The 13,854-nt window shown below is 34.5% G+C and overlaps 1 protein-coding gene across 1 annotated transcript in view; it reads right to left on the bottom strand.

Moving 5' to 3' along the window:
* Positions 1–13,854, bottom strand: part of sprt (PDZ domain-containing protein sprite) — a 328,126-nt gene that overhangs the window by 34,718 nt on the left and 279,554 nt on the right. The window contains exons 4-5 of the mRNA XM_081770847.1: positions 12,675–12,764; positions 1,550–1,689 (exon numbers count right to left, since the gene is read on the bottom strand). Coding sequence (XP_081626973.1) covers positions 1,550–1,689; positions 12,675–12,764 — 230 coding nt within the window. The remainder of the gene's footprint in view (positions 1–1,549; positions 1,690–12,674; positions 12,765–13,854) is intronic.

Consider the following 13,854-nt stretch of genomic DNA (forward strand, 5'->3'; position numbering starts at 1 on the left):
CTATGTCGAAAAATAACCTAATGTATATACTATATGTTTGCTGTATTGGTTGTATGAAATAATATATATACTTTCACTGCAGGCCAGGGGCGGATCCAGGACCGACTTATGGGGGGCCGGTGGATTGTCATACTACTACTTTTAAGGGCTCCAAACTTTGGGATGGGTTTTATTTGTATATATATAAAATAAGAAAGTTTCCTCTTCTGGGGAAGCGATCGCCCCGAACGCCCCCCTCCTGGATCCGCCCCTGCTGCAGGCTTTGTAACCTTATTTTCTGATCACTCCTCGTGCTTGATTCATGACAAATTAATGCGATGTTCTTAACGTAGGATGCTGTCCTGGAAACAGTGTTTTAGTGCGTAACAGTACAATTGTATATTTTTTAAAAATATTTTTCATTGCAAAAAATACTTGAAGACTTGATTTAAGTTTTAGCGTCCCTTTAAGCAGCATGTACAGTTTTAGAAACGTCTTAAAAACCTTGGGGGGAGGTATGGAAAATTGACCTATTAACCTTCTCCTCCCACTACATGGTAGTAAAACAAACATTTTCTCCGAAATCCGGTGTTGCCAAGAAATTCAAGCTAGCTGACAATTTTCGACCAGAGGGGTGAGTGCGTATTCCTCTCTGTCACTTGAGAAAGGTTTTGGCGAAAAAGAAAAAAAAAGTAGCGTGGAAACTCCGAATGGTTTGTGTTGTTTTGTTATTTGACACTTTGAGTGGAAAAATCTTCCTTTTACCTTTGGAGAGGAACAAAATTCGAACTGGACGGCAGCTCTCGGCAAAAATAGGGGGTGAGCAAAAGCTGATCTACTCAGTCATATGAATATGGAATGGAATGTCTCAAATATTTTGGCGAAGAAAAAAGCAGTCTGGAAACTCCGAGTGCTTGATGTTGCTGTTATTTGACACTTTCAACCTGCTTTCAACAGAATATTTCTTTTTCCATTGAGAAGGAATGATCTATATATGCAGGCAAATTGGTCAGTGTTTGTTTATTTCCCCCTTCTCTATATAGAAAGAAAGCACCCACATGTGTAAGCCATTAATCACAGTGTAATAGGGACCAAAGCTATGGCAACGTTGTTGAACATAAGTTAAGTTACAATGTCACTAGTAAGAGGATATGATTGTTCGGACAGTTCCGATTACCACCCACTAAGGCTTTTAAGATCCTGCCAGTTCTCTAAGTATAAGTTACATGAGACGGGATCTACAGATTTGAAATGGGATCCAAAATCACTACTCGGATTTAAATCCGAGAGAAGCAAGCGCAGCGGGAATCGAATCCAACACCACACAAACAGAAAGTATGAGGCATGAATGAGCACATCAATAATTAGTTATGTTGTCATTTATTTCCTGAGGGTGGGCCTAATTAATCATTAGTGAAGTGAAAAGAAAATATTTCGTATTGTACGGTGTAAGGTGAATCGTTAAACATGGTGAAGTTAAAAAAAAACAAAAAAAAAAAAAAACATCATTTTGGTATAAGCTTACATGTCACGACGAGAAAGGTTAGAAATGTTAATTGTAGACTATTACCTTTGGATCATGTTTTCCTTATCTCTTAAGGCGTTCCGTAATGCCTCCAGCTCTTTCACAATGTCCTTGGATGTCCTGTAAATTGGTCCACTTTTCTTTCTCCTGGACGTAGTGGACAGCGAAACTTCTATGCTGGCCATCTAGTGAAAAAAAAACAAGAAAATATATTTTCAAGTAAATATTAAGGAATCTATTATATGCCTTGTAAAATAACTTTCATGAGAAGAAGGAAAAGAAATGGCCAGTAATCAGTATTGCATACGTGTCGATTATAAACATTCTCTATTTTTTACAAATTGATTCTTAATTTCTTAAAATAATAGGAACTATTTATACGATATTTACGAGGGCAATCCTATTACCTATTAAATTATTTGAATTTTTATTATATCTGAACGGTGTTGAGTATCCGCACCATCTGATTTTTTTAGCGCATTTATTTTTATAGGGGAACTATTTTTCTATCATCTTTTTAAAATAAACTGGAATTTTAATGAAGGAATTTTACTAACTTCTTATTCAAATATATTTACACGTCTCTTACATATTGAAAATAAAATTTTGTTATATGTATATTTAATATTTAATAATTAAATTATAGTAATTATTAAATTTATGTTTAGGCCTAATGCAAGTTCATTTTGAAACAAAGGAAGGGACATTCAAATAAATTTTAAAAATAAATTAATACAATCACAATCATTAAAATTTCAGCTTTATTTCAAAGGAAACAGACAATAATTTCCTAGAATAGAATAGAATAGAATATTTTATTGTCATTTAGCTTTACAAGCAACAGACAACGTCTAAATGTGATATACATATAGATAAAGATAAGAGAGAGAGAGAGAAAAGTCATAACATACAAACATTCAGTTGCTAGTTAATACAATGATAAAAGTCTAATAATATTTTAAATAAAAGGACACTGCAAATTACGATACAGTTTCTTCACATTCACTGAACTTTTGAATCGAGTAAAATGGATTCACTATTAACCAATCGTATAACTTTTATATATCTATATCTATATCTATCTATCTATCTATCTATCTATCTATCTATCTATCTATATATATATATATATATATATATATATATATATATATATATATATATATATATATATATATATATATATATATATATATATATATATATATATATATATATATAAACCTTTAACGCCAAGTACTGTATAGATGTTGTTAGTTTATTAAACAGCTTCGTTCCTAAGACTAAATACCTATTTTTGATCTTCGATAATCTAGTAAAAGGTACATCAATTTTCTCACACCATCTAGTATTATATGTATGTACTTCATCCCTAAGTGTCATATTTGCAAGGTTTTGCTTGGTGGAAAGTAGCACTTGATAAACACATAAATTAACTACCGTCATTATCTTAAGCTTGATAAATAGTGGTTTAGAGTTCCTTATCATGTATTCCAACAATGTTCTTGACAGCTTTCTTTTGCAAAATTAGGACATCAGGTGCTTCACTACTGTTACCCCATAGCAAAATCCCATATCCTATTATACTATGAAAAAAAGCAAAATATTAATTTCTCATATACGCTTGGGGAACTGTATCTTTTAACTTTCTTAACAGAAAGAGCACTCGGGAGAGCTTTGTACATACATACTTTACATGTTGTTCCCAGGTTAGTTGGCTGTCTATACATATACCAAGAAATTTAACCTTAGTTTCATCATAGTTTTCTTTATCATTGCAGTGACTGAGACTAAATGTTACTTGTTTTTGTTTTGTCTCTATTTAGCACCAAACCCATTCTTTTAAACCATATCGCTGCCTCTGTTAATGCGCCCTTGAGCTTCTATATACACTACTTCAAAGCTTGTGTTTATATTAAATAGGGTAGTAGCATCTTTGTATAGAATTGATGTGGTATTAGTATTTAAATGTAAATCATTTATCATTATTAAAAATAGTACCGGACTCAGAACAGAACCCTGCGGTACCCCGTATTTTACTTCTAAAATATTTGAATGCATAACACTATCTGTTTACGTTCATTTAAATAGGATTTTACAAATTTTAAACTGCTGCTATGGAATCCTATAAAAATCAATGGGCCAAAAATGCACATGACGAAGATATTCGAAACACCATTAAAATAATTATTTTGTTTTTATTAAAAAAAAGAAAAAGAAAAAGGTAGACATACAGTCTGCTACAATTCATGTATAATCTTATGGAAAAGGGAAGATTTTGAGCTACACTGCCAGAACTCGTGGCTTGTCGTGTCGTGTAGTTAACTATCAATAAAAAAGTCAATAATAGAGTTATGATTCGTTTCCTATTATTTACTCCCCCTTTTTTTCTGTATATGTCCTTATTCGATAGAAGTATCGTCATCGTAATTACTAATATAACCTGTTTATGTATCTTTTTTAAAATGTCATTTTGTATCCTGTGTCAATTTACCTGATGATTGGACGTCGGCGAAAGCTTCAGAAAGGATTTAAAGATATCTAAGCTAAAAGTATGTGTTTTATGTTTTTTTCTTTTTCCCCTCTAAATGTAAGCTTTCCAATCTAATAACAAGACTTTTAACTTCCTTAAGCTGCTAATTTTATTTTTTTATATATATACAAAACTTGACTGATTGACTGATACATGCATATATGTATTGTATGTATATTACAAACGGATATCATTGTTGCATGAAATGAACGTGTTGGGAGCTAATAAACAGTTACTTTTATCATTGAAGCACAAGCTACTTTCTGTGCTTACAAAAAGGAGGTACAAAGAGATCGAGTGAAAGAAGTACATTTAATAGACCGGAAGACAAGGCGATTGTCAACTTTCTCAGCACAGAATAGCATAGTCACGAACTATGTATATGCAGTATATAAAAATATATTAAAAGAAACTGAACAAGCTTTTCCATTATTATTATTATCTTTAATACTAAAATATTGGACAGTTATTGTAGAACGGAAGCAGTTAGGATGATAGCCAAGAAACTCTTGATATTGTGTTGGCAGTCTTTGAACTTATTTCTTTCTGATAACTACAAGTTTTTCATTAAGTATTATAACCCCCAACTTCTTAATTTTTGTGTACAATTTGCAAGGCAGAAACACGACTATTGTAATAAAACTTATCGAGAGAACAATTTTTTATATATATTTTAACTGTATTCAATGATGCCAGATTCTCTCAGGCAAAAAAACCTCTAACGTACGTTAAATATCCCGGATACTTAAAAAATATCCTTACGCTGATTTTTTTTTTAAATATGAACCGTATGTTATTATGTTATCAGTTATCACCATGAAAAAGGTATTAGGAAATCAATCAGGGCCGTGCGTGGAAAATCAGTGCCCGGGGCGAGAGTATACGACGGCCACAGTGGGAGATTTAATCGATCTAGGGGAACTTTATTCAATGTATGACGCACATTTGAATGGTGCAGGTTTTGACGTTTTATTCGATTAAAATATGCGATTTCTTTGATAAAAAATGTTGTTTGTGTATTTTTTTACCAAACAAGTAACACATGTGTGAGAAAGGTAAACATGATAGTGCATTACACTAGGTAGTCAGGACAATAAACAATAGTCAGTGTGTACGCAAAACTGACAGCAAAAATAAGTTCATTAGTCTTAGCCACTGCTCTGTTCGGAATGATCAGAGGAATCATTCACATAAGGCTCTTTTAACAATCGTAGTACCTCGGACATTATGTCTGAACGTTTGGGTTTGGCAGGAGCACGTTTACTAGCAATATATGGATCAGAAGTGATGAGCAATCTATGAATTAAATCCGCGTTGGTATTCCCTCTAGATGATTTTCTTATAAAGATTTCCCTATATTTCTTATTGTTCTTGTTTCGAGCCTCCTGTGCTTCTTCGGGAAGCTGGCCTATAGGTAGAATACTCTCCCGTGAAATAGAACTTTGAGTACGCTTACGGAGATATGATACCAAGAATACTCTTGTAAATACAGTTCCAAAATGCAACGAGCGCACTCACTAAATATGTTTGTATCAGTCGGAAAACCACAATTTAAGCATTCTAAAATAATGAGAAATCGCGTAATTAAGTCGACATTTAACCCAATTATTTCATGCGATTTTTCTGCATTCCGAAAAAACTTTCGGGCTATATTGCCATCACTGGTATTTTCTACTTGTTGTTTCGGGATATCTACCAATAGTCCGAGCTCACTACAAAATTTTGCTTGGATAAGTTTCTTTTTTTATTATTATTATTTCATTTTCATCCGATTTTCTTTGCCTTGTACATGCCATCCTTTAATGTCTAGGCAGTAGGCAATGTGGAGAATGCATTCCAAAAGATGTATCCAAGAATAAGCCGGAGAGAGTCCAAAAGTCAAAAAGTTCATATCTGTAGTTTTGTGAGAAGGAATACTAAGATTATTCATTTCTTTCGGTTTCGCTTCACATAAATAACATGTTTGCGTAGACGCACATGAGGATACAGAATTATACAGTTTTCCATCAATCATACAAAAAAATCATCTTGGGACGAACTATAAATTCCTTGTCTTCTACAGTGAGTTTCTCGATTTTGTTTTCTACTTTCTGGACTTCGTTTTGTAAAGCCTCAACCATTTCTTTTGCAAACACAAAACTTATGGGATGACAGTATCTAGCAGAGGATGGAGCGGGATTTTGCCAAATGACACAGTGACACAGTGACACTATACAGTTGAATAGGGACAATAGATACACCAAACAAACTCTCGTCAGTTGAATGCTCATCTAAAAAAAGTTTGGCGATACATACTTTATTGTGCACCATCACAGTCTCCCTTAACAACAATGTCAATGTTGCGAACATTGGACAAATTTCGAAACGTATCTTCTTGTGTTTTACTGAGTCTTCTTATAGTATAATCAAGAAGGGATTGCGCCGGTATGTCAACCGATGTTTCTGTGATTTTTATTTCGTCTGGACAACAATGTTGCTTAGCATCTATAACCTTATCATAGGATGGATACATTTTACAGCTTGCTTATTTTGCCTCATCACGCACGACATTTTACTGGTTTTTCGAAAGATTCGCATCAACTAGTAACGCCAAAGCTTCATCTTCTGATAATTTCGCCGGAACTGGAAGTGCAGCGCTTGGAGATTTCTTGATTTTTGTACCCCGTGTGGGCAAGAACAACAAATTGATTCTATGTTCTTTAACTTTTCTACTCTGCACTTTTGAGGTACATTTTCGGTCTACCGCGTTTATTTTCAACAGAAGTATCCGTTGGCAGAACAGGCGCTATGTTGAAGTCCACTTCATTGTCCAACCACGTTGCATTGTCTTCTATCAACTTCTCCTGGTGCCGATTGGCTTTGTCCCGTTTAACTAGTACGTACATCATTAATACATTTTCTTATTCTTCCTGGCGAACTAGTGGTAAGTTCTACTATCCCGGTTTTTTTCTATTATGCAATTTGTTAAACCTTCCAACCGCTTTGTTGACGCATGTTGTTCCCACACATCTAATGTAGCACGCCATGTAAACACGGGAGACATTTTTACACCACGTCTTCACGTTTTTGCGCAAATTTGCGCAATGTTTCTCAATTGTTTCCACTGCTAACCTAAATAAGCTTTCAGATGAACTTAATCCGCAGGCTGAACACCACAGAACACCTACTTAAAACCTTGTTTCTAATTCCCACGTAACATTTTCCCCACACGTTCACACACACTTTTTTCCACGCTATCCCCCAGGAACAATAAAATGCAATGCAAAGTTTAAGTGCTCGATCTTCCCTCCGAACACCCTTAATACTGTTACGGCACTGCACTGATCACTCTGTGTAAGCACAGCAGGACACAAGTCAAACGAACTGCTAGTATAAAGCGTACCTGTCGTAGGCTCTACGCGCGTGCACTTTGTTGCCTCTTTTCAGGCCATATTTGCAACCGTTGCACGCGACTATCGCTGGAATTCATGTCAATTTCATACCAACGGCATATTTAGCTACCTACATCGCAGGTATTCTTTGCTATATTGCATGGTCGCAAAATTGAATAAAGTTCCCTTAGATTGGTGAAATCTCCCACTGTGGCGGCGCCCCCATACATATATTCCAAGCAATTTTTCCTATCTTTTTTTCCTTTTTCTCCCGAATTTTTCGCCCCCTCCCCCTTACTTCGGTGCCCGGGGCCGTCGCCCCGCTCGCCTCTCTCCCCCACGGCATGGCCCTGAAATCAATAGTTATCATTTGGTAAACTATGATTCTACTTTCAAGCGAAAATATAAAAATGATTTATGACGAAGTGAATTGTGAAATACTGACTCAAGTTCTAAACAGGCTAAGTCGAACAACTAGCTGAGCTTTTTGACTTGATAAGGTAACGCATCACATTAGTGGACAAGTCACAATGAAGAAAATTAGGTGACTTCAACAATCGATCTATTTCTTCATTTACCTTTTGCATCAAATTCCGTTTAATTCTGAATTATCCTAACAGTAGTGGATAGCGATACAGTAAAGTCCCGGAAACTCGGCCCTAACCGAAGGGTGGCCGAGTTTGTGAAAATGCCGGGTTATCGGGAATGGGGTTAAAAGAGAATAAGTACGAGTGTTTTCTCAGAAGATACAGCGCGTACTTGTTTGTATTGGTTGCTTGAGAGTACAGCAGAGAATAAACTGGCCAATTACCCTTAAACAAAGGAAAAGTACGTACTTTATGAAGACATAGAGTCTTTACTATACGTGAAAAAGAAAATTAATGAATACGCACTGTACAGTAATTTACCTGATAAGACAGACTTCAGAAAAATACCCGGCAATGACCTTGAACGGATCTGCGCGCCTTTTTCTTTGTATTTTCGCCCTACCAGGGCATGGTAGAGTTATTCGGACTGCCGGTTTATTGAGTGCTGAGTTTTAAGGACTCTACTGAACTAAGGTAATTTCTAGATTCTTCTTGAAGGAAGTTTTAACAATAGGGGATAGGTCAACGATCTTTGGTAATATTACCTCATTATACATGTCTCACAGGCAAGAAAGGACACACACACACACACACACACAAAATTCGAAAACTCACTTTTCAAAACTCTCTAACTTAGAAACGATAGGACCTATCCCAAGCGGTTTAAGGAATTACACAGGAACTATTATATGCTATATCTAAATATCTATGTTTTACCATCCTCCGTTATTGGTAAAACGAACCGTAAAAAGGAAGTTGAAGTATAGGAATACTCCTTTAAGTATTAATGATGCGTTCGTTTCGCTGGTACCGGTGAATTCTGAAACATGGATATTTAGATAGAGCGTTTACTAGTTCCTGTGCAATTCCTTAAACCGCTTGGAATAGACCCTATAATTTCTAAGCCAGGGCATTTTGAAACGTGATATTTTGAATTTTCGGTAGTTCATAACTCTGAAAGGAGACGTTTTTCGACCCATGTTTATTAGAACTTTTTTCTTTCATCTCGTATAAGGAACCGCCTCCCAAAGTTTTTCGGTGGAGTTACCTACCACCCTGTATGTATATATATATATATATATATATATATATATATATATATATATATATATATATATATATATATATATATATATATAATTTTCTTTTTCTCGGTAACCAAAAGCTAGAATAAAGAACATTTTCGTCTCCCAGCGGCTTCAAAATTGCATACTTAAAGTACAATGTAACTAGAAAATCTTTTCATTTCAGTCATTCGGCTAAAATATTTCGTCAATTCTTATCCACATCAAAAATTCCTACGCCATGGAATATATATATATATCACCTACTTGGCAACACTGACCATATTAGTTTTTAAAAAATGAGAAAGTATACTCTTATTTTAACGACTTTTCTTTCCTTGAAAAAGAAAAGAAAAGAAAGAAAGCAAAAAAGAAAGAAACATAAATTATGACAATATTTAAAAATTGCAATTCTTAGTTATGAGTAAATTATAGACTAAAATACATTCTTCAATATTTGTTTTTTTAAACAAATAATTCTTGCAGTCTGTTTACTTGTTCTATCATGTAAAACTTTCCGTGTTGATTGGTTATTTTAAGTTTTTCCTCAATTTGCGTTGCAAAAGTTTGGTCGATGATTACATTTGTTGCATGCAAAGGAAAATCATTTTATGTTGCATGTGGACAAATCCAAGTGTTTTCCTTAATGGTATGCAGAAATTTGGGTTCAATGGTTTAGCCGGTAGTGTAGTTTTCTATTAAAAAAGAAAACAAAAGAGAAAATAAGTTATAAAACATGAAATAGCCTATCAGGTAGTTTCTTCACACACATTTTCAATATGTAGTTGGTTTTATTGTTTACATTTGTGACGCTGTCGAATCTTTTAATTTACGAGTTTGTTAAAAATTAATCTGGATGAAACGAAGCGAAACAAATTTGTGATACAATTATATCCTCAACTGTCATGACGCATCATCATCTTAGCAAGAAGCAGAAAGTCATGGTTGATTTCGTTGTCATGACCAGGAGTATTACCTCTGTGATGCCATCTTGCGTTTACGCTAGAGATAAACATAAGGGGCCTTATGCAGAGCCGTTTTGACGCATGATTAGTGCCCTACTAAAGAGCTCGACTAACATATGTTTCCTGCAGTACTCAGGCCTTTAGTATGACACTAATCATACGGCAAAACGACTCTGCATAAGGCGGAGGGTGTTGTAAGTAGTGGAAATTAAAATTTCATAAAAACGTAAAAACGAGGACTCTTCATATATCTCATGTAAAAATGAAACTGGCCTCGTGGGTGATGCAATCACGACAAAAGGCCTGAATTATCTGAAATGAATTTTGAAACAGGCCCGTAGCCAGCCCCAAAATGTAGGGGGCGCCCGGCTGAAGTTAGGGGGGGCCCGATCCAACCATATGATAGTTCATCGCCATATTATAGTTCTTTTGCAAGCCTACTGTAAAAATTTTAGGGGGCCAGCAAAAATTTAGGGGGGCCCGGCCCCCCCTAGACCCCCCTGGATACGGGCCTGTTTCGAAATATAGTTACCAACTACCTCGAACTGGATTATTTTTATCACGTGAATGTGATTAAAATGCGTATCTAAATCGGCAGCGGCATATATATATATATATATTAATGCGAAGAACTGGATATCTCCAAGCCTATCAAGTTAGGACGATGAAACTCGGTACATAAACTCCTTATTAAAGAGTGTCCTATAAAGAATTTAATTTTTGAAATGCCTCCATTTCTGTTCTAGTAGGTTGGCAGCACTGAATGTTACACGATTTTCATCTGTTGTCTTTGTGGTTAGTAGTCATGAAGTGTCGAATAGCGCACGATCGTCATCTGTTTTGTGTATGGGTAGAAATTCACAGCATTCACCATGGCTTTCACTATGACAACACGCCGTCCCGTCATTCCTCCGCTTTTCGGCGCTCCGTGATTATTAACCACAAAGACTAGAAATGAATATCGGGTAACGTTCAGTGCTGCCAACTTACTAGAACAGAAATGGTGGGCATTTCAAAAGTTGAGTCATTCATAGGACACCTTTTACAAATAAACTGCAGCTTGTTCGATTTTTTTTTTTTTTTTTTTTTTGAAAACTCGTTTTAAGGGAGAAGGCGGTATTTTATGTATGTTTTTCGACACGCTGGAAAATATGTCTGACGGCTGAACTGTTTGAAATGGATTCTGGAACATACTTAACACTACCCCAAGCTAATTTTTTTTATCGTGTCACTTTGATTAAAAGGCGTATCCTAAATGGGTAAGGGTCCAAAAATTTATGCAAAGAAAAGGGTATCTTACGTACACTTTCATTAAAAATGCGTATCCAACTGAGGAGGATTCAAATAATTTTTATAAACCTATTCTTCCCGTTCGAAGAACGGACATTTCAGCTAGTTGTAAATACAGTAAAATCTGTCTTTAACAGATTCTGTATTAAACGGAAACTTGTCTTAAACGGAGAATATTGCAAGTTTTAAAGTGCAACATTTAGAGAGTTTTTAGACATCTTATGCAAAATTAGATATACCTATATACAATACACCAGTTGTCAGCAAAATAGACAGTGATGTGAAAACTAAAAGAGACACAATAGGTATAGATACTTTAATTGAGAAATGTACGGAAAGTCTGAAAGGAGAAGAAGAAAAATATATGGCATTGAGTTGGAAGAAGGATGTAAACTAAAGATTTATCAAGATGGTGTCAAAAGTTCAAACGAACTGCAAAAATTTGCCTTACGTCGAAATGACAATGATGTGCTTAATGTAGTTTCTAAGGCTAAAGTGTTTGTGCAAAGTCGAATACATAAGCAGTAATGTGTAATGAAACCCCTCCTTGACTATTAGAAAAAATAAGTTAATGTATGCACTGTTTTCTTTCTGTTCATTGTAAGTTTTGCCTATATTAATTCGTAGTAGAAATAAATAAATATTGTGAATTGAGTAATATACACGAATGTCCAAAGTTATTGTCGCATATATCTATAAATATATTATTGTAGGAGTATCATTTGATAGAGAATTCGCCCGGTATTTCTTATAATGTTAATACGTGTATAATCGGCGAAGGCATGTATGTGGCATATTTCATATCAAAAGAGCAGTAAATAACAACAATAAAACGAAAATAAAACTTTCTTGTCCATTTAGTAACATTTTGTTTTACTCATTCTAATTTCCGTATTTATAATTATTTTCCTATGAAATTTACCACAAATTTACATTCCCTGATTATGCACATAGTATCAGTATTAAAAGTATTCTGCAAAATCATTATCAAATTATATTCTTACAAGAAGACAGTAATAGATATGCGACAATCATTTTGCACATGAGTGTACATACAGCATCTTATTTTATATCTGTACGTTCTTTATATGTATGCAGTTTTCCCGTAGGTCTACCTGCATTAATCGGAAACCTAACTTTTTTTTTTTTTTTTTTTTTTTTTTTTGCATTTCCCGTTCTATTCCGCTAAAGACAGGTTTTACTGAAGAAGCCTTTAAAAAATGTAAAAGGTGGGAACATGTTAAATGCGCCAACGTATAAGCGAGGCAATACTATATTCAGAATATCCCGAATATTAAAGGAATTTTTTGTATACAGAATCTACAATAAAGTAAAATAAATAAACTAGTTCTTTTTTTACCTTTGCTTCTAAAGTTTCTAGTTGAGCCATCCTTGGTTCAAAGATCACTCCGGATGCACCGTTGGTAGTTTGACCTGGGTGTAACGCCGTCTGGAAATAAAGACAAAAAAAATTGATAAATTAGTATTCATTTGGAATTAAAATAAATGTACATTTCTTTATTATTAAGACAGCCAGGAATATTTCCTATTGCACTGATTATCTAGTCCAGCGTTTCCCTATATATGGTGTGCAGGAAATAATGAGTAATGACGGAAAATACACCTTAAGAGCCTGATATACTAAAAATAATATAAAATTTACCATTTTTCTTTTGCTTGTTTTTCATAAGTGAAAGGAGATAATGAAATGCAACTTATCACAATCCTAGATAATGTTATTCTACAACAGAAAATATGAACCTGAAGAATATTCAGTGTTGCCATCCATAGAAATTACAGTGTTGCCAGAATAACATTTCCTCCAAAATCTAAGTAAAGGCAGCGACTAGAGGAACGAACTTAACTGCATTTGATTACGTATCATGTTGTTTTGGTATCCTGTGAACTACTTTTTAAATAACATTATTATTTAATTTTAATGACTGTATGTTAAAACAGTTATTTTGTTTATTACAAGCTAAATGCAACTACTATTTAAAAAGTAGTTCACAGGATTCCAAAACAACATGACACGTAATCAAATGTAGTTGAGTTTGTTCCTCTAGTCGCTGTCTTAACTTAGATTTGGGGGGAAATGTTATTCTGGCAACACTGAAAATTCTTCAGGTCCATATTTTCTGTTGTAGAATAACGTTATCTATGATTGTGGTAAGTTGTATTTCATTAACTCCTTTCACTTATGAAAAACAAGCAAAAGAAAAATGGTAAATTTTATATTATTTTTAGTATATCAGGCTCTTAAGCTTTATTTTCATTGTATAATCGTTTAACTTACATGAATGGTTTTAAGAACGGTGAATCACGAGGATTTTAACGGTGATACAACCAATGAATTTCTTTTTTTAAATTTAAAATCCCATGATTATGGTCTTTAAGATAAAGGAGACGGATGAATAATGAAAGTGAATGATTGTAAAGTTATTTTTTTTTTGTGCTCTCCCGCCGGGAATCGAGCCGGGATCACGTTCTTCAAAGGCAGACGCGATAGCCACTAGATCAGTGGGGAGGCTGTGAAACAA

The sequence above is a fragment of the Thermobia domestica genome, chromosome 9 (assembly GCF_964235325.1).
Source record: "Thermobia domestica chromosome 9, izTheDome1.hap1.1, whole genome shotgun sequence".
Taxonomy (NCBI): domain Eukaryota; kingdom Metazoa; phylum Arthropoda; class Insecta; order Zygentoma; family Lepismatidae; genus Thermobia; species Thermobia domestica.